This window comes from Daktulosphaira vitifoliae, unplaced genomic scaffold (genome assembly GCF_025091365.1).
Source record: "Daktulosphaira vitifoliae isolate Bord-2020 unplaced genomic scaffold, ASM2509136v1 Scaffold_3, whole genome shotgun sequence".
Lineage (NCBI taxonomy): Eukaryota > Metazoa > Arthropoda > Insecta > Hemiptera > Phylloxeridae > Daktulosphaira > Daktulosphaira vitifoliae.
Genome location: NW_026099574.1, coordinates 30,589,981 through 30,616,716, shown reverse-complemented (window position 1 = coordinate 30,616,716; position 26,736 = coordinate 30,589,981). Strand labels below are relative to the sequence as shown.

The window sequence follows — 26,736 nt, the reverse complement described above, 5'->3', positions numbered from 1 at the left end:
AAGCTGTGTTTACGATTAAACAGATAGAACATGTATAATTTTATTGCACTCATCGTTTCATATCTTTCAAAATGAATGTTTATTAAATGAACTACTCTTATACTAAACGATAGTTAATAATATACATTGACGATAAACTGGCCTGGAAATTTTTCTTAATTACTACCATAAAAAATAATTTGTGAGCTATCATAACCTATTATTGTTACCACGGTGGAATCAAAAATACCGGCTGCACTGCCACTGATTTTATGAAACGTAATGTATGACAATATTTATTCTTGAAGTCAAAATTTTATAAAACGTAAACGGTTGTTCGGATAAAAAAAAATTGTAAGACCAAAATTGTTTGTAATTTTTTTTCTATCATATTATTAAATCAAAAATAGTGGTTTCCATTTAAACAAACTATAAATAAAGATTTTTATCCCTGAAGAGACAAAAAAAAAATTTATTGAACTTCATAATAATATAGAGCTTTATAAGCTTAATAATTTTTCTCTTTACAAAAATTTAAAATTCTCAATAGTTTCTGAGAAAATGAGTGTCTTACCAGATTTTGATCACCCCGTATATTAATTAAATTATATATTCATGAAATATTCCCCTTGTAAGATATTTTAAAATACAGAAAACATCACCATAGGAGCTGATATTTTTTGCAAATATTACTTTTTTTGTTTAATTTCGGTGGCAATTTACCCATAGACGATAAGGTGTCGGGAAAATTTTTTTTTTTTTCATTTTATAGTACATGACATAATCTTTGATTTGATATATGTTAAAAGAACGCAGTATTTCCGTACATTTTGAAAAGTTAAGTTGAAATAGTTTTATTTTTATACAATGTTTCAAGTTTTAAACGACCCCAATATAAGGGGAAATTGTCCAATTTTAATAAAAAGTATGTCCAATGAAAGATGCACTTATAATGTATTTAGACAAAAAAAATTGTGCTGATACATACATTTTTCGAAAAGTTATAGCATTCTAAAGTTGAAAATTTTAACAGAAAAATACCATTTTTTGAACTACGGCAGCTATTTGCATTCAGAATATAAAGTGTCGGGACAAATTTTTTTTTCATTTTATAGTACATGACATAAACTTTCATTTCAATCCTCGGGTTGACTACAAAGAATTTTTGAAACTATGTTTGCTATTCATCGAAAAAGAGAATGAAAAAATTTAAATCCATCCTCCAGGAGCACTTCACAGAGCGAAATGGATGGCTAAAATAATATATTGTTTTAAAATTTATATGTTCCGTTTTTAATTTAAACTGACATCTTCAGAATTAAATAATATTCAGCTGTTTAATGTATTTGTTTTAAAAGTTTATGTTAAGTATTGGTTTGAGAGCTCTTATACAACAAAAGCTTAAAATAATTATTTAAATTTAATAAAAAAGTTGAAAAATTACAGTTATATAAATAAATCTATAAGTGAAGTTGCTATAAAATTCTTTTCTGGACATTTATGGTATCTAAATTATATACTTGCAGGACTGTTATTTTTTGATGAAGACATATCAATAGAAAACAAAAAAAAAAATTGTTCAAGCATTAATTAAAAAAGGAGAAATAAATTAAAAAAAAAGAATAGAAATTCAAACAGTAAAAGAAAATGAAGGAGTACATCAATTTAAAATAGATACAAAATTATTTTCTACGCTTGGCATAAACCAAGAATTTTTAAACGATCAACCAAACACTTGGGTTCAAAATCAGGCTAAAAAAAAATTTGAATCCTTATTTGTAATAAATGACTCAGCAGAACGCGAAGTCGCCTTAATGACAAGTTTTAATAACTGTCAAATAAATGACGAAGAGCAAAGGCAATATTCATTATAAGTTGTGCAAAGACGCCATAATGAGTGGGGTACTCATTTGTTTGTAAAAAAAACAACATTTATGACAAAAAAATAAAAATAATTCTTAATGATATCAAATGAAAGGAAAATATCTAAGGTTTTAATATAAATAAAAATTATGTTGCTTTATTGATTTTTTAAAAAGTTTTGGAAGTTTTAAGAAAAAAAATTAAAAAATGACAAAATTAAGCGATTTTAAAAATTGTAATTTTTTTGGAGATTTCCCCTATTTGCGGAAAACAAGGGAAATATTTTCAATTGATAAGGGTAATGACTTCAACTAGATACGATTTTTGATTTTTTGACGCATTGTTGAAAGAAATTGGTCCAATGACACATCATGGCAAAATTAATACCTTCTCAGCTTCGCATCGAAGCTAAAAAATGTATTTATTTTTATGTAAATAATTTATTCCAATTATATTTTTAATTAATTAAAAGATATTGAAATAAAAATAAAATAAATATATACGATTTTGAAATATTTCACAATGATATTAACTAGTAAAATTAGATTAATCTAAATTTTATTATATTTAATGAACAATTTTTATTGCTGCAATCGTCCCTGACGTAATATTTTTAAATTTAACATCTAAAAAAATAAACTATATTTAAAGTTTTTCAGTGTTTACACAGAAATAAAAAAAAATTTAATATTGTGTTAGATCCTTGTACGGGAATAGATTTAATCCTCGTTCTATATCTTTGTATTGCGTGGTCATTAATACAGTGTCTTCAGGTTTGTAATCAGAAGTAATATCCCAATCCCAGTACTGATCATTCTCTAATACAGCATAATTTAGTTTTGATTCCATTAATTCTCGACAATTTAAGAATTGATTTCTTTGTGTTTTGTAGCGTGCATTACAATTATCATTAAACATTTTTTCTGTGACTTCAGACACACAGTCAAGAGGTAGAGTAGAAATATTATACTGTTTAAATGCATCATAAATATTATCTAAAAGAACTCTAAAGTTTAATACAATTTGGAAAATTAAAGGAACATTTGGTTTAATATTAAACAAACTAAACTTTTCTATATAATCTATATTATTAACCATTATTAAAACTCTATCCCATATTTCAATTTGAAACAAACAAAATCTGTCTACAAATGTTAAACCAACGCTTTCGATTACATTTAGATAGTGAGTATAACATTGTATAATATTAGTATTGTTTTTAAGACACGGTTTAATGATATCTCCTAATTTTTGACCAACTGTACCGTTAATAGATACAGGAACATCTATTTCATTTTTTTGCGTCCATGTCNGACCAACTGTACCGTTAATAGATATAGGAACATCTATTTCATTTTTTTGCGTCCATGTCCAAGGTTTTTTACATTTCCTTGGATTGAATAATTCAGTCGACACAACATCGGGATCGTCTAATATAGTATTTTTATTGTAAGGCATAGGACAACGAGCTATATCTTTACCTGTGTAATATTCTTGTTTTTGTAATTTCAACTGTATAAATGCAGGATATTCTCTGATGAGTATATTCAAATCGTTAATAGTTATAGATGTTTGATTTTCAATATTCTGTTTAAATTCATTATTTGTATAAACAATTATTACATTTGAAATGATTATTTCTAGTAAAATAATATGTATTTTGCTATAATAGTTCATTTTTACCTGTTACAGTAAAATTATTCAGACACTAGTTAACCAATTAGAAATTTTAAAATAGAATAAAAACAGAAAATGGTTCAAAGAAAAATTAAAATATTCAATTTTTGTAACTTTTTGAAGATATTAGTTCACTTTTTAAAATTAGTATATTTTTCTTGAATATAATAAAATTCATACCTTGCAAGTGATCAATTATTTGTTTAACTATAATGTTGAATTTTTGGGATATATTTAAATCGTAATTACTTTATATTTAACTTTATGAAATCGTAATATATGCTGGTTAACCAACAATTTATAGATTTTAACGTGGTTAAAAAATAATTGTTTTGATAAATTTTTATACTTTATATTAACAGATTTTTAAAACATAATTAATATAAAATAAGTTTATGATATTATGACGGTTCTAAGACTTAAATTTATATTTGGATAAACTGTATTTTATGTTTATTATTATTTTTTTTAAATGGTAACATATTACATATTTAATTAGTTTATAAAATATGAAATAACATAACCACACAAAAAAAATCAACTTTTGGTTTCGGGAGTCTGACTATATTTACTATATGTTTTTGAGGTTTCTGATTCCGAATCTGAGGTCGTAATAACGCCATCGTGGCAGGGTTTCTCATAGGATCAAAAATATTCCATCATTGAGTCATATAACGATAAATTAATCATATCAAACCCCATAACCTTTTGAAATATTAATACCCGATGATACCTTGCTAAGGATCAGATATATAAAAAAAATATATCAAATGATAGGTAAAAACATATTGCATTTATAAAAAAAAATTATATTGAATCAGTCATTTTTTAACGAAGCTTAAAAAAATACGAACCATAAGATATAGTTTAGTCCAGTATAAACAAAAGTATTTAAACCTTCACGTTATCACAAACTTATTGCATATCAATTACGTTTTAAAAATCTTTTAATATGATAATTTATCAAAAAAATTGTTTTCTTTGACTACATAAATATATATATAAATAGTGCGTAAACTAGCATTTACACTATTTCATAAGGTTTATTATAAAACAATTACGACTTAAATATATCTCAAAATTGAACATTATTGTTAAACAAATAATTGAATAATTAAGAATTATAAATTTTTAATTTTCAAAAAAAATTTATTAGTTTTAAAAAGTGAAGTAAACGAATCTCATCAAAAACCTTACAAAAATTGATTAATTTAATTTTTTATTTGATCCATTTTCTGTTTTTATTTTATTTTATAATTTCTAATTGGTTAACTAGTGTCTGAATAATTTTACTGTAACAGGTAAAAATGAACTATTATAGCAAAATACATATTATTTTACTAGAAATAATCATTTCAAATGTTATAATTGTTTATACAAATGATGAATTTAAACAGAATATTGAAAATCAAACATCTATAACTATTAACGATTTGAATATACTCATCAGAGAATATCCTGCATTTATACAGTTGAAATTACAAAAACAAGAATATTACACAGGTAAANATTGAAATTACAAAAACAAGAATATTACACTGGCAAAGATATAGCTCGTTGTCCTATGCCTTACAACGAAAATATTATATTAGACGATCCCGATGTTGTGTCGTCTGAATTATTCAACCCAAGGGAATGTAAAAAACCTTGGACATGGACGCGAAAAAATGAAATAGATGTTCCTGTATCTATTAACGGTACAGTTGGTAAACAATTAGGAGATATCATTCGACCGTGTATTAAAAACAATACTAATATTATACAATGTTATACTCACTATCTAAATGTAATCGAAAGCGTTGGTTTAACATTTGTAGACAGATTTTGTTTGTTTCAAATTGAAATATGGGATAGAGTTTTAATAATGGTTAATAATATAGATTATATAGAAAAGTTTAGTTTGTTTAATATTAAACCAAATGTTCCTTTAATTTTCCAAATTGTATTAAACTTTAGAGTTTTTTTATATAATATTTATGATGCATTTAGTTTTTAGTTTTAGTTATTATTGAGGTGGACATAATGCCCTTGCACTCAGACCTGTTGGTCCATTGTGCGCACCTCATACCGAATTGTCTTGATTCGGTTTACCCACCTAAGTGTTATCACCAAAGTGTTAATACATTACCAACCATAAAGTCACCTCTAAAGATGACCAAAGAGTCCTGTCTTTCTGGCAAAATTAATTATCTCTCTGGGTTTTAGGTTTTTAATATCCTCTTTTTCAGGAAATGGTTTATTCAAGTAGTTTGATCTTAGTGTGGACAAGGCTTCACATTCGCACATGATGTGAAATGAGTCTTCCTCTTCTACTCCACACTTCCTGCACAATGGTGATTCCGATGCCCCCATTGCGTTAAGATGCTTAAGCAGGTGACCATGTCCTGTCAGTAGACCTGGCAGGGTGCTTATTTGATGTCTATTCATGCTATTAAGATCACACAGCAATAAACTAGGGGTCTTGATAAACATTATAGATTGTCTAGGTTTTATTTTACTTCTGATTTTAAGCTAATTTCTTGTCCATTCAGAGTAAGAGTGTCCAGGCTGTCTAGTCCTATTCTCTCTCTAGTGAACATAACAACCTCTGCTTTATTTGGATTAACAGATAGACCGTACTTATTACACCATATCTGTATAGTGTTAAGTCTCTGTTGTGCTAAGTCAATAATAGTGTCTGGGAATTTACCCACCACTGTTATAACCAAGTCATCCGCATAGGCTTGTGTATAACAATATTTGTTTAACTCTCTAATAAGCGAGTCCAATACTAGATACTATAGCAAGGGGAATAGAACCCCGCCTTGTGGGCATCCCTGTTTAACACTCTTGATTACTTTGGTCTCATTGAGCTGTCCCAAAATGGAGCGTTCCTTAAGCATGGATTCTATCCACTTAATAATAAGTGGTTCTATTCCATGCTGTTGTGCAGATTCACACATAGCATCGAAGGGAGTATTGTCAAAAGCCTCTTCGATGTCCAGGAATATACCTACTGCATACATTTTATTCTCTACAGCTTTCCCTATCTTAATAGTTAAGCAGTGTAGAGCTGTATCAGTAGATTTCCCCGTTTGATACGCATGTTGGTTTTCATGTAAAGGGTTCTCCTTAAGAGGCCCCTCCTTGATGTACCTATCAATAAGTTTCTCCATAGTCTTAAGAAGAAAAGAAGTAAGACTTATTGGTCTGTAGGATTTTGCTTCATAATAGTTAGTGCGGTTAGGTTTGGGTATAAACACTACCCTAACCTTACGCCAGCTTTCTGGTTGATAACCATAGGCAAGGCATGCCCTAAATATTTTGCAGAGATGGGGGACGATTATCTCTAACCCTTCTTGCAGAAGTGCAGGGAAAATTTCGTCACAGCCTGCAGCTTTAAAACTGCCAAAGGCTTTTATTGCCCATCTTATTCCACTTGGGGTTATCACTCTCCTGGTTAGTCTCCAATCAGCACAGGTCACTCGTTTGTCCTGTGCGTCATGTTCCTGTTCTCTGTTGTTAATTGTAGAGTCAGGAAAATGTGTATTCATCAAATGTGATAATGTTTCATTATCATGATTGGTGAACATTCCGTCTGGCAGTAGTATTGCCTCGACAGTTTTGTTTGGTCCATTGTTGTATATTCCCACAGAACTTCTTCCAGCTTTCTCTGTTGGACTTTTTCAATGCAGATTTGTAGTTCCTTTGGGCGTCCTTATAGGATTCCCAGTGTTGTTCCAAACCTGATTTCATTGCTTTATTTAAGAGCTTACGTGAACTCTTTCTTAATTTAGACAGGTTAGCATTCCACCAAGCTACACCCTGCCCTGTACCTTTCCTTTCTATTAAAGGACAGTTTTCTTTGTAAGCTGAGACAATGGAGTCCTGTAGCATATTTACAGCCCTTTCAGTACTCTGTCTCGACCCCAATCTAAACTGTAGGTTAATCAGGTCACGAGAGAGATCTGCCCTGTATTTGTCCCAGTTTGTTCTTTTCGGGTTCCTATAGTACTCCGTCTCAACTTTGTTAATTTCCAAAGTGAATCGTAAGTGCCTATGATCAGAAAGAGAAGGTTCGGAGGACACTTTCCACCCTTTTATCTTTTGAAGTAACCCTTTTGAACAAACTGTTAGATCAATGACTTCCTGCCTGTTCCTGATAACAAAAGTAGGTTCACTACCTCTGTTCAGTATACTTAGGTCTGTAGTCAGCAATAGATCCATTATAACCTCTCCTCTTTGGTTGATGTTACTGCTCCCCCAAATAGTGTGGTGTGCATTAGCATCCATACCTAGGATTAGTTCTAATTTTTCATTTTTGCAATAATTAAAGAGCATAGTTAGGTCCCTACCTGGGTCTGTGACCTCATATGGTAAGTATCCTGAAGCTACTATAATATTTTTACCATCATTTAGTGTTACTCTAATAATAGTCAAGTCTGCACTTGATAGATTAAGTATCAGGCTGGCTTTAACTTTATTATTAACCAAAATGCAAGTTCTTGGTTTATCTGCTTGTTTATGATACAGTTTAAAATCCCTTAGATTTAGCCCCTTAATCTGGTCCCCATTTATCCATGGTTCCTGAATAAGTGCTATTTGTAAGGGTGTTGTATGCCTCTCAGTTAGGGTCCTTAGTAATACACTACTGGCCCCTTTACTGTGATGCAGGTTTATTTGCGTGAATTGAATTCTATTGTCAGCNAGGTTTATTTGCGTGAATTAAATTCTATTGTCAGCCATTCAGAAAAACTGATGTTGACGCTTAAGAAAGCATGCTGTACTGGGTGTGATACAGGTGTCTGAAACAGTCCCTGTGTCACACAGTCCTCCCTGTGGGTGGTGTCCCACCGCCGTCCTCAGGTGGCGACCGTGCCTTTGGTTCGCTCTCCACATTTCCTTTTGGATCCGTAGAGAGGTTCTCCTCAGATGTGGCCGTTATTGAGGGTGGCGGTTTCCTGGGTCCCTTTCCCTTACGTAACACACTTCCTCCCTTCCCTTTCGAGACAGGAGTAANCTCCCTTCCCTTTCGAGGCAGGAGTAATGTGTGTCCATTTGTTCCTTACCTGTGCCTTACCTCCTTTCCCGAGTGGCACTGGTGATTCCTCAGCCTTCCTCTTCCCAGATTTTTGAGGTGTGGATTTTTTCACATCCTTCCGGGCTGGTGGCTGCTTGGCAACATAATCTGTGAAGCAAACTCTGCCCATTCCAAAATATGGACTGCGCTTCAGTTCCTCCAGTTTGACCATGCTGTTTTCGTCCACACTTAGGAACAGAGTTTGTCCTTTCGGGCCAACCTCTGTCTCATGGTGGACTTTCCAGATCGCCGTGTTCAGCCCTGGGTTTTGTTTTGCCAAAATTTCCATGATCTTCTTGGAATCTTTTGGCAGCCCTGGTATATGAGTGACCATCCGTTTATACTTGATTAGGTTGTAGGCTTCCAAATGGAGTTCTGCACCGTCCCAAGGTTTTATCAGGTTGACATGGTCAGTGAGCCACTTAAGAGAGCTGTCTTAGGCTGCNAGAGCTCTCTTGGGCTGCACTGATCACAAGTGCTCCATCAGTGAGTCTGGTGTCTTCAAACCTTGGTACGTCGGTTCCATCAGTACCCGACAGTATCAAGTCTCCAACACAAGACTCAATGAGTAGCCCCTGCTCTGTGGTCAACTTGTTAGTGGGGTAGCCTGCGAGGACCAGAGCCACTTTTTTATCATCGGTTACCACGTCCCTGTAGGTCGGTACCCAATGAGTTTTCTTACATGGAGGTTCTTGCCCCTTGTCCTCAGGTTTTTGAGCTTCGGTTCCCTTTGACTTTTTCAAGTCATCGGTTCCCTTGTCTCCCTCCTTTGGTAGGTTCTTCTGCCGCTCCATGTTTGCTCGGCTCCTCTTCAGCTTGCGCCTCTGACTTCCGCTCAGTTTCTCAGGTCTAAGTTTTAAACCCTCGTATTTGTCAGCTACTGCTTCCAGTTGATCTTGCGATTCCTGGTCTACATTTGCTGACGTTGCTGTCTCTTTGCTAGTAGACGGTTCACCAAGTGTCCCGTTGTTGGCATTGAGACCTTCAAGTTCGGCGATTCTTCTGCGAAGAGTCGCCAGTTCACGATCTTGTACCGACAGGTTGTCCGTAGGATCCCTGATCGTCACAAGTTCGTTGTTTTGTGGTTTTTCTATGTTTTTATCCATATAGTTCCCACGAGAAGTCGAGAAATAAAGGTCCGTCACAGCAGAGCTCGATACTGTGATAAGGCTGTATACTCTATGGTGCGCCAGATGCCATAGAGGATCCCAATGGTCACTTTATCTTTCGGCTAACTTCCCTGTGACAAGTTAGTAACCCTTTCACTTGGTATGGCTAGGTTAGGGGTAAATATACAGTAAATAGTAATTATAAAATTTCCTAACTGCATATTAGTCTTAAAAATAGCATAGTTTTAATTCTCATAAAATTTTCTATTTAATGATGTCAATTTCAAACTTGTAATTGAGCTAAAAGTTATGGTAACATATTCAATTTTTTTTTACTATAAACTTTCACAAAACTTGTCAACAATTTTTCATCAACTTTAAAGAACCATAAAAATAGGTTAAAATTGAAAATTTAGACTGATTATTTTTAACATATTAAAAATCAAATCAGTAATAATTTGAAAACAATTTTTTTTTTCTTTTAATTATTTTTTTATATGTAATTAATAATAATATAAAAAATTATAAGTGATAGAAAAAGTCTAATGCAGATTTGAAAACAACGCGATAAGTTGATATAGAACAGTATATTTTTACTTCTGATGAAAGTTCCTTGTAGTCCAGTGCATTTATTTATAGTAACAAACAGTTTTTATTGAAAAATATTGTATCTAGCCCTTTAAATTTTTATACACGTAAAAGTAAAGCAAAATATAACTTCTTTATTATTTTTATAATTTCTCCGTTTAAATTACAATATTAAATTATTGAATGTCAATTTCATACAAAATTTAATAATCATAATTAGTATTTATTCATATATTATATTTTAAAATCAAAGAACTACTAATCAGGATATAATCAAAAAAATAAGAGTTGATGTTGCTGTTGGAATAATCCACCAATTTCTTTAAATGAAACACTATCTACAGGTTTGCATCGAAGTGTTTTTTTTTATAGTGATTTTAATCACTGTCAGATATCATCTATACTTGTCCCATCTATGCCTCATCCACACTGTGCCGTGACCCCACTGAGCTGGGTTTTTTTATATATTTATACTTGTTTTGAACTAATTATTACTAATATCAAAAATTATTGGTGATAGGAAAAATCTAATTGCTGATTTGAAATAATCACGAAAAATTGAATTATAAAAGTATTTTTTGACAATAACAAAAATTATTTGTAGACTATTTATTCATAATTAACCACAAATTATCTTCTGAAAATGTTTGTAACAATACCTTCAATATTTTTATAATTCCTCTGTAAAAATTACTATACTAAATTATTAAATATAAGTTTTATTTTATATTTAATTGCTTTAATAGATATTTAATAACATATTATACATCTAAGTCGAAAAACTGCTGAACAGAATTAAAAAAAGAAATAGGAATTAATTTTTCTTTAAGTTTATGAACTAACTTCTTAACATTCAACACTATTCACAGATTCGCATCGAAGCGTTTTTTAAAATTGTAATTCTATCACTATCAGGTATCAATCATACAAGTCTCTACTACGCCATTTCCACACTGCGTCACGATTCCACTGTGCTAGGTTTTTTTATACACAATTAGATTTCATTTATTGCCATTCTGACATTGAATTGTTGGACCAAAAATAATATTAAAATAAATAAAATCAGTTATAATGTTATAATACGCAATATATATTAACTATGGTATATATTTAACTAAGATAAGCAAAATATTTTATTGTCATTTCAAAAAATAAAGTTGATTTTCTTATAAGATATAAAAGATGTACTTAAAAAAAAATAAATAATTAATATCAAGAAATATATAAAATTAAAAATATTTAAAATAGATTTTTTAATAAAATTATTATTTTATTATAACTTATTATTTTATTGGAGTGTCGATATTTAAAAGTATTATGAAAGTTGTATAGCTTTTAAATTAAAAATGTATTCATTTTCATGTAAATATTATATTCAAATTCAATTACTAATTAATGAATATATATTGAAATAAATATAAAATAAATAAATACGAGTTTGAAATATTTCACAATGATATTAACTAGTAAAATTAGTTTAATCTAAATTTTATTTTATTTAATGAACAATTTTTATTGCTACAATCGTCACTGTTGTAATATTTTTAAAATTTACAAAATAAACTATATTTAAAATTATTCATTGTCTACACAGTAAATAAAAAAAAAATTTTAAGTTGTTTTGGATCCTTGTACGGGAATAGATTTAATCCTAGTTTATCATTTTTGTATTGTGTGGACATTAATACAGTGTCATCAGGTTTGTTATCAGAAGTAATATCCCATTCCCTGTTCTCAACATTTTCTAATAAGGCATAATTTAGTTTTGATTTCATTAATTCCCGACAATTTAAGAATTGTTTTCTATGTTTTTTGAAGTGTGGCTTACTCTTTTTATCAGTACCAAAAATCATATACGTTATAATCGCATCATAAATATTTTTAAAAAGTTGTTTAAAATTATCTAAAATAATGATAAATTGTGGAAATTAAAATTTAATATTAAACAAACTAATTTTTTCTGAATAATCTATATTTTTAGATATAATTGAAATTCCATCCCAATATTCAATTTAATACAAACAATATCTGTCTGCAAATGTTAAACCAACGCTTTCGATAACATTTAGATAGTGAGTATAACATATATACTAATTAACAATTAAATAATATATATATTGCATTTACAAGGTATTATATTTAAACTCTATCCCTTTACTGTGTTGCAAATGTCAGGGAGAAAAAGTTTAATAATATTAAAGAGAATAATAAACATTATACAGAAAGAAGAAAACAACTCTTAACTCATCGGGAATTAATGAAAACAAAATTAAATTATGTTGTTTTAAACAATGATCAGTACTGGGTAAGGGATATTACTTTTGGTTGTAAACCTGATAACACTGTATTAATGACTACACCACACAAAAATAATAGATCACTGGTTTTACGCGGGCAACCTCTTCTGACACCAGTGACTCTATTACAGCACTATACACTATTAGGTGAGTCAGCTTTTGGAGTGATACACTACGTTACTGACCAAGGGTAATAAAAATTCGTGTTGACTAGGTAAATAATCTTCTACACATTACCACCACCCCAAAAAATTATAGTTTACTTTTTTTTTAAGTTGGAAAAACTATATAAAAAGTTCTATATTTTAGCTTCGATGCGAAGCTGAGAAGGTATTGGTTTTACTATGATGTGTTTTTTTTTTTTTTTGTGTCTGTTACCACTTTTTCTCAGCTCTCACCGAACGGATTTCTTTCAACGATACGTCAAAAGATCACAAATCGTATCTAGTCGAAGACATTACCCTTCAAAATTGAAAAAATTTCCCTCGTTCCCCGTAAATGGGGGAAACCTCCAAAAAAATTACAAATTTAAAAATCGCTAATTTTCGAAATTTTTTCAATTTTTTTTACTAAAAACTGCCGTAACTTTTTCAAAAATGAACATATCAATATAATTTTTTTTTATATAGATGCTTGATGTCTTTACCTATCATTTGGTATACTTTTTTTGTAAATTCAACCTTTTTTCTGCCCACAGGGGGGGATTTAAAATGACAACTTTTTCACAAAAAATTAACTTTTTCAACTTAACTTTTGAAAATGTTCCGGAAGGTCTGACACTTTTATATATATCTTAAATTAAAGCTAATGTAATGTACTTTAATTTGAAAAAAAAAAATTTGACCTCTGGACTTGTCTTCATGGTGAAAACGGCTACCGAATGCTATTTTTGTGTGAAAATTTTCGATTTTATAATTTACATTTTTTACTTTAAAGTGCTATAACTTTTTAAAAAATGTATGGATCAATACAATTTTTTCATGAGAAGTAGTATTTATATACATCTTTCATTGGATATACTTTTTTTTTAAATCAGACTATTTCCCTATATATGGGGGGGCTTCAAATATAAAAAATGCATATAGAAAGTAGAACTTTTTCAACTTAACTTTTGAAAATGTTCCGGAAGGTCTGACACTTTTATATATATCTTAAATTAAAGCTTATGTAATATACTTTAATTTGAAAAAAAAAAATTTGACCTCTGGACTTGTCTTCGTGGTGAAAGTTGACATCAAAGTTAATAAAAAATTACGATTTTTGTAAAATAATTTTTTTTTATATTTTTAACTTAATAATGCTCTAACTTTTTCAAAAATGAACATATCAATATAATTTTTTTTTTTATAGATGCTTGATGTCTTTACCTATCATTTGGTATATTTTTTTTGTAAATTTGACCTTTTTTCTGACCACAGGGGAGGATTTAAAATGGCAACTTTTTCACAAAAAATTAACTTTTTCAACTTAACTTTTGAAAATGTTCTGGAAGGTCTGACACTTTTATATATATCTTAAATTAAAGCTAATGTAATATACTTTAATTTGAAAAAAAAAAATTTGACCTCTGGACTTGTCTTCACGGCGAAAATGGCTACCGAATGCTATTTTCGTGTGAAAATTCTCGATTTTATTATTTATATTATATTTAACTTTATAATGCTATAACTTATTGAAAAGTTTATGGATCCACACAATTTTTTTATGAGAAATAATATTTTTTAATAAACCCTTTTTCATTCGACATACTTTATCTTAATCGAGATATTAATAAGGAACCAGCAGATCAAGTAGCTTTTGGAATAAAACACCAATTTTTTTAAAATTAAACACTATCTAAAGATTTGCATCGAAGCGTTTATTTTTGATAGTGATTTTAATCACTGTCAGATATCATTATACTTGATCCAACTATGCCACGTCACCACTGTGCCGCGACCCCCCTGTGCTGGGTTTTTTTATTATATTATTAATTATTTTACTATGTAAATAGTTTTTATAATATGTATCATAAATTTTACCTTAGCCAAGTATATACTTAAGACATAGAACTGTCACATTCAACAAACACTTTTCATATAAATTATATTTTTTTATCATGTAAATATACAGGGTGATTTTTTTATCATAACCCACTCAATTACTTGCAGAATAATAATAATTTAAACATTTTTTTTTTTTATTATCTTTAGTTACACATTATTCTTGAATTTTTAACTATGTAATACTTTTTAAGTTCATCCCTTATGCCTTGGAGGGGGGTCAACTTTGTTTTTTTAAATGGTAACACATATTTTTAATTTAATAAAATGTTTGAGTTTTTAATTTAATAGTAAATGGCATTTGAATTTTTAATATAACTTTATTAGCTTATTAGATATAAACATTTAAAGTTTCAAAATTTTGAGTTAATATACATGTATAATACACATGGGATTGTAAATACAGGTAGCTAATTGGATTTTTATGACATTGCTGTCTCAGTCACGGATTGTTTATTATCAATTATGATTATCAATAGATATACTTTCTGTATTGTCAGTTAGTATATTTATATACTCATAACAATGTGCCTTACTACAACTGATAATAACAATGCTGTGTACCTGCTAATATCGATGTTATAAAATACCAATTAGCTACCTGTATTTACAATCCCATGTGTATTATACATGTTATTAACTCAAAAATTTGAAACTTTAAATGTTTATATCTAATAAGCTAATAAAGTTATATTAAAAATTCAAATGCCATTTACTATTAAATTAAAAACTCAAACATTTTATTAAATTAAAAATATGTGTTACCATTTAAAAAAACAAAGTTGACCCCCCTCCAAGGCATAAGGGATGAACTTAAAAAGTATTACATAGTTAAAAATTCAAGAATAATGTGTAACTAAAGATAATAAAAAAAAAAAAATGTTTAAATTATTATTATTCTGCAAGTAATTGAGTGGGTTATGATAAAAAAATCACCCTGTATATATGAATTTATACGAGGAAAAATATAAAGTAATTACGATTTAAATATATCCCAAAAATTTAATATTATTTGTTAAACAAATAATTGTTCATTTGCGAGGTATAAATTTTTATATATACAAGAAAAATATACTAATTATTAAAATTGAAGTTAAACGAATATCGTCTAAAACCTTACAAAAAATTTAATATTTTAATATTTTCTTTGATCAATTTGCTGTATTTTTTTATTTCTAATAAGTAATTGGTTAACTAGTGTCTGAATAATTTTATTTAACAGGTAAAAATGAACTATTACAGTAAAATACATATTATTTTACTAGAAATAATCATTTCAAATGTTATAATTGTTTATACAAATGATGAATTTAAACAGAATACTGAAAATCAAACATCTATAACTATTAACGATTTGAATATACTCATCAGAGAATATCCTGCATTTATACAGTTGAAATTATAAAAACAAGAATATTACACAGGTAAAGATATAGCTCGTTGTCCTATGCCTTACAACGAAAATACTATATTAGACGATCCCGATGTTGTGTCGTCTGATTTATTCAACCCAAGGGAATGTGAAAAACCTTGGACATGGACGCGAAAAAATGAAATAGATGTTCCTGTACCTATTAATGGTACTGTGGGTAAAAAATTAGGAGAAATCATTAAACCATGTATTAAAAACAATACTAATATTACTAATATAATATAATATTAACAATACTAATATTTCAAATAGAAATTTGGGATAGAATTTCAGTATTAATTAATAGTATAGATTTTATAGAAAAGTTTAGTTTGTTTAATGTTAAACTAAGTATTGATAAAATTTTCACTTTCATAATAAATTTTAAACATCTCTTAGTTAATATTTATGCTGCATTTGAACAGTATAATATTTCTACTCTACCTCTTGACTGTGTGGCCGAAGTCACGGAGAAAACAATAGATAGTACTACTAAAACTATATTCTATAAAACACAAAGAAAACAATTCTTAAATTGTCGAGAATTAATGAAATCAAAACTAAATTATGCTGTTTTAGACAATGAGTACTGGAATTGGGATATTAATTCTGATTGCAAACCTCAAGACTCTGTACTAATGACCACAAATTACAAAAATACTCAACTAGGATTAAATCTATTCCCGTACAANGTACTAATGACCACAAATTACAAAAATACTCAACTAGGATTAAATCTATTCCCGTACAAGGATCTAACACAACTTTAAATTTTTTTTTTTATTTACTGTGTAAACCATAATAATTTTAAATATAGTTTACTTTGTTAAATGTTAAATTAAACAATATTACGACAGTGACGATTTCAGCAATAAAAATTTTTCATTAAATAAATTACTAGTTTTACTATCATTGTGAAATATTTCAAACTAGAATATATTTTATTTATATTTATATCAATATATTTACATTTTTTGGTAATTGAATAATATATTATTTATATAAAAATAAATACATTTTTTAGCTTTGATGCAAAGCTGACATGGTATTAATTTTACTATAATGTGTTATTTTTTTGCCACTTTTTCTCAGCTCTCACCGAACCGTTTTCTTTCAATGATACGTCGAAAATTCACTAATCGTATCTAGTCGAAGACATTACCCTCAAAAATTGATAAAAATTCCCTCGTTCCCCGTAAATGGGGGAAACCTCCAAAAAAATTACAAATTTAAAAATCGCTAATTTTCGAAATTTTTTCAATTTTTTTTACTTTAAAGTACCATAACTTTTTTAAAAATAACCAAATCAATATAATTCTTTTTTTATAGATGTATGATGTCTTTACCTATCATTTGGNATAATTCTTTTTTTATAGATGTATGATGTCTTTACTTATCATTTGGTATATTTTTTTTTATATCTGACCCTTTACCTGCCCACAAGGGGGGATTTAAAATGACAACTTTATTACCAAATACTAATTTTTTCAACTTGACTTTTGAAAGTGTTCCGGAAGGTCTGACACTTTTATATATATCTGAAATTAAATTTAATATAATGTACTTTGTTATGCAAAAAAAAAATTTCGGACTTTCTTTTGTCTTCATGGAGAAAATGGCTACCCAATTTTTAACATTATAATGCTTTTAACTTTTTGAAAAATGTATGTATCAATACAATTTTTTCATGAGAAGTAGTATTTATATACATCTTTCATTCGACATACTGTCACATAGTAAAATAATATTAATATGAATTTCTTCTCACGAGTGGCGACTATAGTAATGGACTTCTTGATATTTATTGAAGTTATTGAATCTAAATGAGATAAAAATCAAATGAGTTTTTTTTTAACTCAAAAAGAATTAAAAAAAAATTTAGTGCCACAGTCGTGAAAGATCCAAGTGTTACCGTCTCAAAAACCGTACGTCTCATTCGTCACTTAATAAATCTTAATTTAAATTTATCATATCTAATCTAATTCGACAATATATACTTTAAAAATATGAGAAATGAATGATTTTAATTCTTTGTATGGAAAAGGCTGGTTAAGCTACTTTTTATTTGATTCAGGAATATTTTTTCAATGTTTAAGGCTAATATCTTTAACTAAATACGAATTGTAATCATTTGACGTATCGTTGAAAGAAGTAGGTCAAGTGAGGGTTGGAAATATAAATCGTAGCCACAAAAAAAACCACATAGTAAAATAATATTAACATGAATATGAAATTTCATTTCACGTGGGGGTCTATAGTGATGGGATCCTTGATATTTATTGAAGTTATTAAATCTAAATGAGATAAATATCAAATAATTGNGAAGTTATTAAATCTAAATGAGATAAATATCAAATAATTGAAAATTTTTTTCTAACTTATAAAAATGCAAAATATTATTGCCACAAGCGAATTCAAACCTCATACCCTAAGCGTGAAAGACACAAATGTTACCGATTTGGCAACTGATCGTTGTTTTCATCTCAATATAAAATTAGCAATTTAAACTGATTCAAATTAAAAAAACGGTAGCACAGTGGGGTCGAGGCACAGTATAGACGTGGCATAGATGAGATAAGTATAGATGATATCTGACAGTGATTAAAATCACTATCATAAGAAACGCTTCGATGCAAATCTGTAGATAGTGTTTCCTTTAGAGAAATTGGTGAAATATTTTAAAAGCAACATGAACTCTTATTTCTTTAATTATATCCTGATTAGTAGTTCTTTGATTTTAAAATATAATATATGAATAAATACTAATTATAGTTTTTAAATTTAGTATGAAATTGTGAGGCCAGCTATGATGTATGGTTAATAGTGTTGGGCGGTTGATAAGAAAGTAGAGCAGAGAATAAGTGTAGCAGAGATGAGAATGCTTAGTTGGATGAGTGGAGTGACTAGAGAAGATAGGATAAGGAACGAGCATATAAGAGGAAGTATAGGTGTTGCGTCAATCGTGGATAAGATGACAGAAAATAGACTTAGATTGTTTAGTCATGGTATGAGGAAAGAAGAATCGAAAGCTGTAAGAACAGTTATAGAAATGAATGTTGAAGGAAGAAGAGATAGAGGAAGACCAAAAAAGAGATGGAGGGATGCTATTGAATGCGATTTGAGGACAGCTGATGTGAGCGTAGAAGATGTGGGAGATCGTGTCAAGTGGAAGCTTAGGATAAGGGTGGCCGACCCCAAGTAGTTGGGATTAAGGCAAAGAAAAAGAAAAATATTACCAGAAATTCCGGTGGCAATTGACATAATATGATTGTTGTTTCGGAATGTACAATTTAGCGTTTAGTTGGGTTTAAATAATATAGCGTCAAATCAATTACCTACTCTATCGGTTGTATCTCAATATACACTACACTTTAATGATACAATAAATAAATAAACTCACACATACACACATATGCATTTATAACATTGTGTCTAATGTAAGTATAACATGATAAAAAGTAACCGTAAAATGAAAAAAATGGAATATAAATTTTATTACTCATATTAAATGTAATGTAACTCGAAAAATATTTGTTTAAATGAAAAAATATAAGATTATATTTTTATTTATAATTGTCTTTTAAACAACTTTTGTGCGAAACTTTTTTTTGTAAGTTAAATATTTTTTTTTGAGAAAATTAAGAAAGCTCATATTTTTGAACTTTTGCGAGGATTTAAAAAAAAAGCTCAATTCCAATCTTGAGGACTATTAGTATGTCATTATACATATTTTAATTCAACTTTTAAAAAAACAAAATTTTTTCCGCAATTTTTCCTTTGTTGACAGGCCTAGATGTCAATTTTAAACTTGTAATTGAGCTAAAAGTTATGGTAATATATTCAATTTATTTTACTATAAACTTTCATAAATCTTTATCAAAAATTTTTCATCAACTTTAAAGAACCAAAAAAATAGGTTAAAATTGAAAATTTGGACTGATTATTTTTAACATATTAAAAATCAAATCAGTAATAATTTGAAAACAAATTTTTTTTTCTTTTAATTATTATTTTATATATATAATTAGTAATAATATAAAAAATTAGAAGTGATAGAAATAGTCTACTTGCAGATTTGAAAACAACGCGAAAATTTGATTTAGAAAAGTATATTTTTGCTTCTGATGAAAGTTCCTTGTAGTCCAGTGCATTTTTTTATAGTAACAAACAGTTTTTATTGAAAATTATTGTATCAAGCCCTTTAAATTTTTATACACGTAAAAGTAAAGCAAAATATAACTTCTTTATTATTTTTATAATTTCTCCGTTTAAATTACAATATTAAATATCAATTTCATACTAAATTTAATAATTATAATTAGTATATATTCATATATTATATTTTAAAATCAAAGAACTACTAATCATGATATAATTAAAGAAATAAGAGTTGATGTTGCTTTTGGAATAATCCACCAATTGCCTAATTAAAACAAAAAAAAAAAAAGTTTGTTGGGAATTTTTTCTGCTATTCTGCAAAATTACTCCTTCGTTGACTAGAATGAATCATTAAATAGAAAATTTTATGAGAATTAAAACAATGTTATTTTTAAGATTAATATGCAGTCAGAAAGTTTTATAATTATTATTTATTGTAAATTTATCAGAAAAACTCATTATTTTTTGCATTTTTATCGTAATAGAACACTTAAATAGAAATCATAGTAATCATTTCTAAGTAATTTTTGATATTTAAAAAGATTCTACTATTGAAATATCCAGAACTGAATTAATTTTAATGATTTACTTTAACTAAAAAAAAAAAAGTTAATATTTTGAATCCCTCTTGTGGGCAGGTAAAGGGTTAGATTTATAAAAAAAACCAAATGATAGATAAAGACATGCATCTAAATAAAAAAAAATATACTGATTTGGTCATTTTTGATAAAGTTATAACAATTAACAAAGTTATAAGTTTTATACACTGGACTACAAGGAACTTCCATCAGAAACAAAAATATACTATTCTAAATCAACTTTTCGCGATGTTTTAAAATGTGCAATTAGACTTTTTCTATAACTTCTAAGTTTTAATATTATTAAAAAATAGTTTTTACATATAAAAAAAAATAATTAAGAACAAAAAAAATTGTTTTAAATTAATACTGATTTGATATAATATTTAATATTAATTTGATTATTAATAAGTTAAAAATAAGGAAAATGACATATTTAACCTATTTTGTTAATCGTTTAAAGTTGATTGTTGTAAATGTTTATAATAAAAAAAAAAAATTTATTTTACCATAACTTTTAGCTCAATTGGTAAGTTTGACATTGACATAATTAAATAGAAAATTTTATGACAATTAAAAAAATTGTATCGTTAAGATCAATATGCAGTCAGAAAGTTTTATAATTACTATTTATTGTAAATTTATCAGAAAAGCTCAATATTTTTTTGCATTTTTATGGTAATAGATAACTTAAATAGAAGTAATAGTAATAATTTCCTAGGAACTTTTGTTGTTTGTTGAAAAGATTCTATAATTGAAATATTGAGAACTTAATTAATTTTAATGATTTACTTTAACTAAATGTACCAATCAAAACAAAGTTGTTAAAAAGATTTACTCAATTGAGTGTATTATAAAATTTGATTATATTTGTAAAAATCAATTGTTAATTCAGGAGAAAAAACAATCATTTTTTTTAGAAATGATTTATATAGCAACATGTTACAAAAAAAAATTGTAATATTATAGTCTAGTAGTAGCACACACAAATAGAGTAAAAAAATTATTAAATTACAAAGTAAAATGATTTAATTTTGTAGTTGAAACCTATCATATCAAACTTCATTCGTTAATAAATATTTTGAAAACATTAGAAATTAATGATTTTAATTGTCTTTATGGAGACGATGTAATAACTAACTGTTTAATTGATAAATTAGAATTTTTTTTTCAATTTTTGAGAGTAATATCTTCAACTAGATACGAATTGTAGTAATTTGACGTATTGTTGAAAAAAGTAGGTCAAGTTAGAGCAGAGAAAATAAATGATAGTCACAAAAAAATATCTTCTCGGCTTTGCATCGAAGCGAAAACTTAAAATATAGTAAAATAATTTTAATACGAATAAGAAATTTCTTCTTGCAAGGGGCGACTAAAGTGATGGGATCCTTGATCTTTATTGAAGTTATTGAATCTAAATGTGATAAAAATCAAACGAGTTAAAATTTATACTAACTTAAAAAGAATTAAGAAAAAATGCAAAAAATTCATTGCCATATGCGGGTTGGAACCTCGTACCCCAAGCGTGTAAAACATAAATTTTACCAACTCGGCAACCGTACGTTGCTTCCGGCGGTTGAAAAATTGGCTATTTAAGCTAGTTCAAATTTCAAAGTTATTTTTCTCGACTTAAAAGAAACAAACATATTTAAATAAGTTTAACTATCTATACTATATCAATTTTAATTTATATAATATTTATGAAAATCTGTACTCCCCTTGTCAGGTATTTTAAAATAAAATAAAATACAAAACCCAGAATTTTAACACAAAAATAGCATATTTTTGCATACGGTAGTCATTTTTACCATGAAGACAAATCCAGAGGTCAAATTTTTTTTTTTCACATTAAAGTATATTACATAAGCTTTAATTTAAGATATATTTAAAAGTGTCAGTATTTCCGGAATACTTTCAAAAATTAAATTGAAAATATCGTAGTAACAATACGCATGTTTAAAGTTTTGACCCCCCTTGTTAAAGGGGTATGATCCGATTTACAAAAAAAGCGTGCCAGATGAAAGGGGTATATCAATATTTATTATAAAAAAATAATAATATAGATCCATACATTTTTCCAAAAGTTATATAAAATATAAATTAAATAATATAACATATAAAATCGAGATTTTTTTCACGGAAATCGTACGTTTTTCTTTAACTTTGATGTCCGTTTTCACCACGAAGACAAGTCCAGAGGTCAAATTTTTTTTTTTCAAATTAAAGTATATTACATAAGCTTTAATTTAAGATATATATAAAAGTGTCAGTCTTTCCGGAACATTTTCAAAAGTTAAGTTGAAAAAGTTCTACTTTCTATACGCATTTTAAAAGGTTTGCACCCCCCCTGTATAAAGGGAAATGGTCCGATTTTAAAAAAAAGTATGTCGAATGAAAGAAGTATATATAAAGTATTTATCATTAAAGAATAAAGTTGATTCATGCATTTTTTAAAAAGTTATAGCAACATAATGTTAAAAAATGTAAAATATAATATCAAGAATTTTTTCACAAAAATAGCATATTTTTGCATACGGTAGTCATTTTCACCATGAAGACAAGTCCAGAGGTCAAATTTTTTTTTTTCAAATTAAAGTATATTACATTAGCTTTAATTTAAGGTATATATAAAATTGTCAGTCTTTCCGGAACATTTTCAAAAGTTAAGTTGAAAAAGTTAATTTTTTGTAAAAAAGTTACCATTTTGAAACCCCATCCTTTGGGCTGTTAAAGGGTCAAATGTTCACAAAAATATATAAAATGATAGGTAATTATCTAAGGTATCTATAAAAAAAAAAATTATATTGATTCGGTCATTTTTAAAAAAGTTATGGCAATTTTAAGTAAAAAAAATTGAAAAAATATCGAAAATTAGCGATTTTTAAATTTGTAATTTTTTGGGGGATTTCCCCCGTTTACGGGGAACGAGGGAATTTTTTTCAATTTTTGAGGGTAATGTCTTCGACTAGATACGATTTGTGATCTTTTGACATATTGTTCATCAAAATCGGTCCAGCGAGAGCTGAGATTGAGCGTTCACAGACACAAAAAAAAAAATAAAAAAAAAAAAAAAAAAATAAAAAAACACATCATAGTAAAATTAATACCTTCTCAGCTTCGCATGGAAGCTAAAAAAACAGTAGCACAGTGGGGTGGAGGCACTGTGTAGAAAAGGCATAGATGGGACAAGTATAGATGATATTTAACAGTGATTAAAATCACTATCATAAGAAACGCTTCGATGCAAATCTGTAGATACTGTTTCATTTAGAGAAATTGGTGGATTATTCCAAAAGCAACATCAACTCTTATTTCTTTGATTATATCTTGATTAGTAGTTCTTTGATTTTAAAATATAATATATGAATAAATACTAATTATAATTATTAAATTTTTTATGAAATTGATATTCAATAATTTAATATTGTAATTTAAACGGAGAAATTATAAAAATAATAAAGAAGTTATATTTTGCTTTACTTTTACGTGTATAAAATTTTAAAGGGCTTGATACAATAATTTTCAATAAAAACTGTTTGTTACTATAAAAAAATGCACTNCATAAGATAAAGTATGTCGAATGAAAAAGCGATTATTAAAAAACATTATTTCTTATACAAAAATTATGTTGATCCATACACTTTTCAAAAAGTTATAGCATTATAAAGTTAAAATTGTAAAAATAAAATCGAGAATTTTCACTATAAAATGAAAAAACAAATTTGTCCCGCCGACCTATCTTCTATGCGAAAATGGCTACCATATTCAAAAATATGTTATTTTTCTATTAAAATTCTAGGTTTTGTATTTTATTTTATTTTAAAATGTGTTATTAAAGTAATACACTGACTTTCATGAATATCATATAATTTAATTGATATAGAATAAAATTCATAAGACATAAGAAATTAAACTTATTAAAATTTTTTACCTTTTTAGATTCGAAAAAGTATTTTTAGCTTCGATGCGAAGCTGAGAAGGTCTTTATTTTACCATGATGTGTTTTTTTTTTATTTCTGTTGCCACTTTTTCTTAGCTCTTACTAGACCGATTTCTATCAACAATACGTCAAAAGATCACAAATCGTATCTAGTTGAAGACATTACCCTTAAAAATTGAAAAATTTTCCCTCGTTCCCCGCAAATGGGGGAAATATCCAAAAAAATTACAAATTTAAAAATCGGTAAATTTTGTCATTTTCCTCACTTTTTTTTCTTAAAACTTCCATAACTTTTTCAAAAATCAACAAAGCAACATAATTTTTATTTAAATTAAAAGCTTAGATATTTTCCTTTCATTTGATATAATTTTTTTGAAAATCTGACACTTAACCTGCTCATGGGGGGGATTTAAAATAGCAACTATTTACAAAAACTAACTTTTTCAACTTAATTTTTGAAAATGTTCCGGAAATACTGTTTCCTTTAAACATATATCAAATTAAAGCTTATTTTAGGTCCTATAAAGTTCATAAGACATAAGATATTAAACTTATTAAATTTTTTTTACTTTTTTAAAGTCGAAGAAGTAATTTTTAAATTTGAGTTATCTTAAATAGCCAATTTTTTTAGCTTCGATGCGAATTTTTTATATGTAAATACTAATTTTTGATAATATTAAAACTTAGAAGTGATAGAAAAAGTCTAATTGCAGATTTAAAAACATCGCGAAAAGTTGATTTAGAATGATATATTTTTGTTACTGATGAATGTTCCTTGTAGTTCAGTGCATTTATTTATAGTAACAAACAGTTTTTATTGAAATTTATTGTATCAAGCCCTTTAAATTTTTATACACGTAAAAATAAAGCAAAATACAACTTCTTTATTATTTTTATAATTTCTCCGTTTAAATTACAATATTAATAAATATCAAGGATCCCATCACTATAGACCCCCACGTGAAATGAAATTTCATATTCATGTTAATATTATTTTACTATGTGGTTTTTTTTGTGGCTACGATTTATATTTCCAACCCTCACTTGACCTACTTCTTTCAACGATACGTCAAATGATTACAATTCGTATTTAGTTAAAGATATTAGCCTTAAACATTGAAAAAATATTCCTGAATCAAATAAAAAGTAGCTTAACCAGCCTTTTCCATACAAAGAATTAAAATCATTCATTTCTCATATTTTTAAAGTGATTTTTAAATGATTTTTAGTTTCACCTGAATTTAACGATGGATTTTTACAATTATAATAAAATTTTATAATATGCTCAATTGAGTAAATCTTTTTTAACTTAAAACTTTTTTTTTTATTGGTTCTTTTAGTTAAAGTATGTCGTAATATGCTCGAAGCTTTGCACTACGCATCTTAAAAATATCAATGAAAAATGTATAATCTGTATTTGAAATAACTTCTAGACAAACAAATAATTTGTCTGTCATAACAAATACGATGTTCAACACAATTTCTTATTATTTATATATAAGTCAATTTATCAATTGTTAAATATGTTATCTCAATATAATAATCATGTAATGTATAATTGAATACAATAAACTAAAAAAGATCACTAAAAGCGCTGACAACAATATCCCTGGATTGGGGGTACTATTATTTTACTATAAAAAGCACTGAAATCCTTTCAGACTCCGCAGAGTGAAGGAGAGAGAGAGTTCGCTTTCTCTGAATTGAAATAAGAATAAAAAGAAACAATTATCAGTCACAGCTCTGTGTTGTTGTCGGCTGACTTTTACGCGTTTTATTTATATATGAAAAAAATATAGTTTAAAAAAACTAAAAAACACGCTTTTAAAGCACATTGAACTAAAAAGTTCAAAATAATTTTTAAAATAGGCTTAAAACAATATTGAACGAAAAGTACTAGAATTATTGTGATAAAAGCGTGGGTGCTTCGTGCCATATTTTTCGTATATTGAGCGCCCGACGCTTTTATCACAATAATTCTAGTACTTTTCGTTCAATATTGTTTTAAGCCTATTTTAAAAATTATTTTGAACTT

General features: G+C 27.6%; 2 protein-coding genes across 7 annotated transcripts in view; one reads left to right on the top strand and one right to left on the bottom strand.

Moving 5' to 3' along the window:
- The window catches only part of LOC126902845 (uncharacterized), a 207,923-nt gene extending 204,290 nt beyond the window's left edge, over positions 1 to 3,633 (bottom strand). The window contains exon 1 of one of the 3 annotated variants that reach the window (XM_050680509.1): positions 3,219 to 3,633. In XM_050680509.1, the coding sequence (XP_050536466.1) occupies positions 3,219 to 3,519 (301 nt within the window). In that variant the 5' untranslated portion in view covers positions 3,520 to 3,633. The remainder of the gene's footprint in view (positions 1 to 3,218) is intronic. The other 2 variants (XM_050680511.1, XM_050680510.1) reach the window with 2 other exon arrangements.
- Positions 1 to 26,736, top strand: part of LOC126902844 (uncharacterized) — a 56,308-nt gene that overhangs the window by 20,631 nt on the left and 8,941 nt on the right. The window contains exons 1-2 of one of the 4 annotated variants that reach the window (XM_050680505.1): positions 4,699 to 5,022; positions 16,039 to 16,185. The exons of 1 other annotated variant lie outside the window; for it this stretch is intronic. In XM_050680505.1, the coding sequence (XP_050536462.1) occupies positions 4,827 to 5,022; positions 16,039 to 16,185 (343 nt within the window). In that variant the 5' untranslated portion in view covers positions 4,699 to 4,826. Of the gene's footprint in view, positions 1 to 4,698; positions 5,023 to 5,165; positions 5,208 to 16,038; positions 16,186 to 26,736 lie in introns of those variants that run through there. 2 more of the 4 variants (XM_050680507.1, XM_050680508.1) reach the window with 2 other exon arrangements.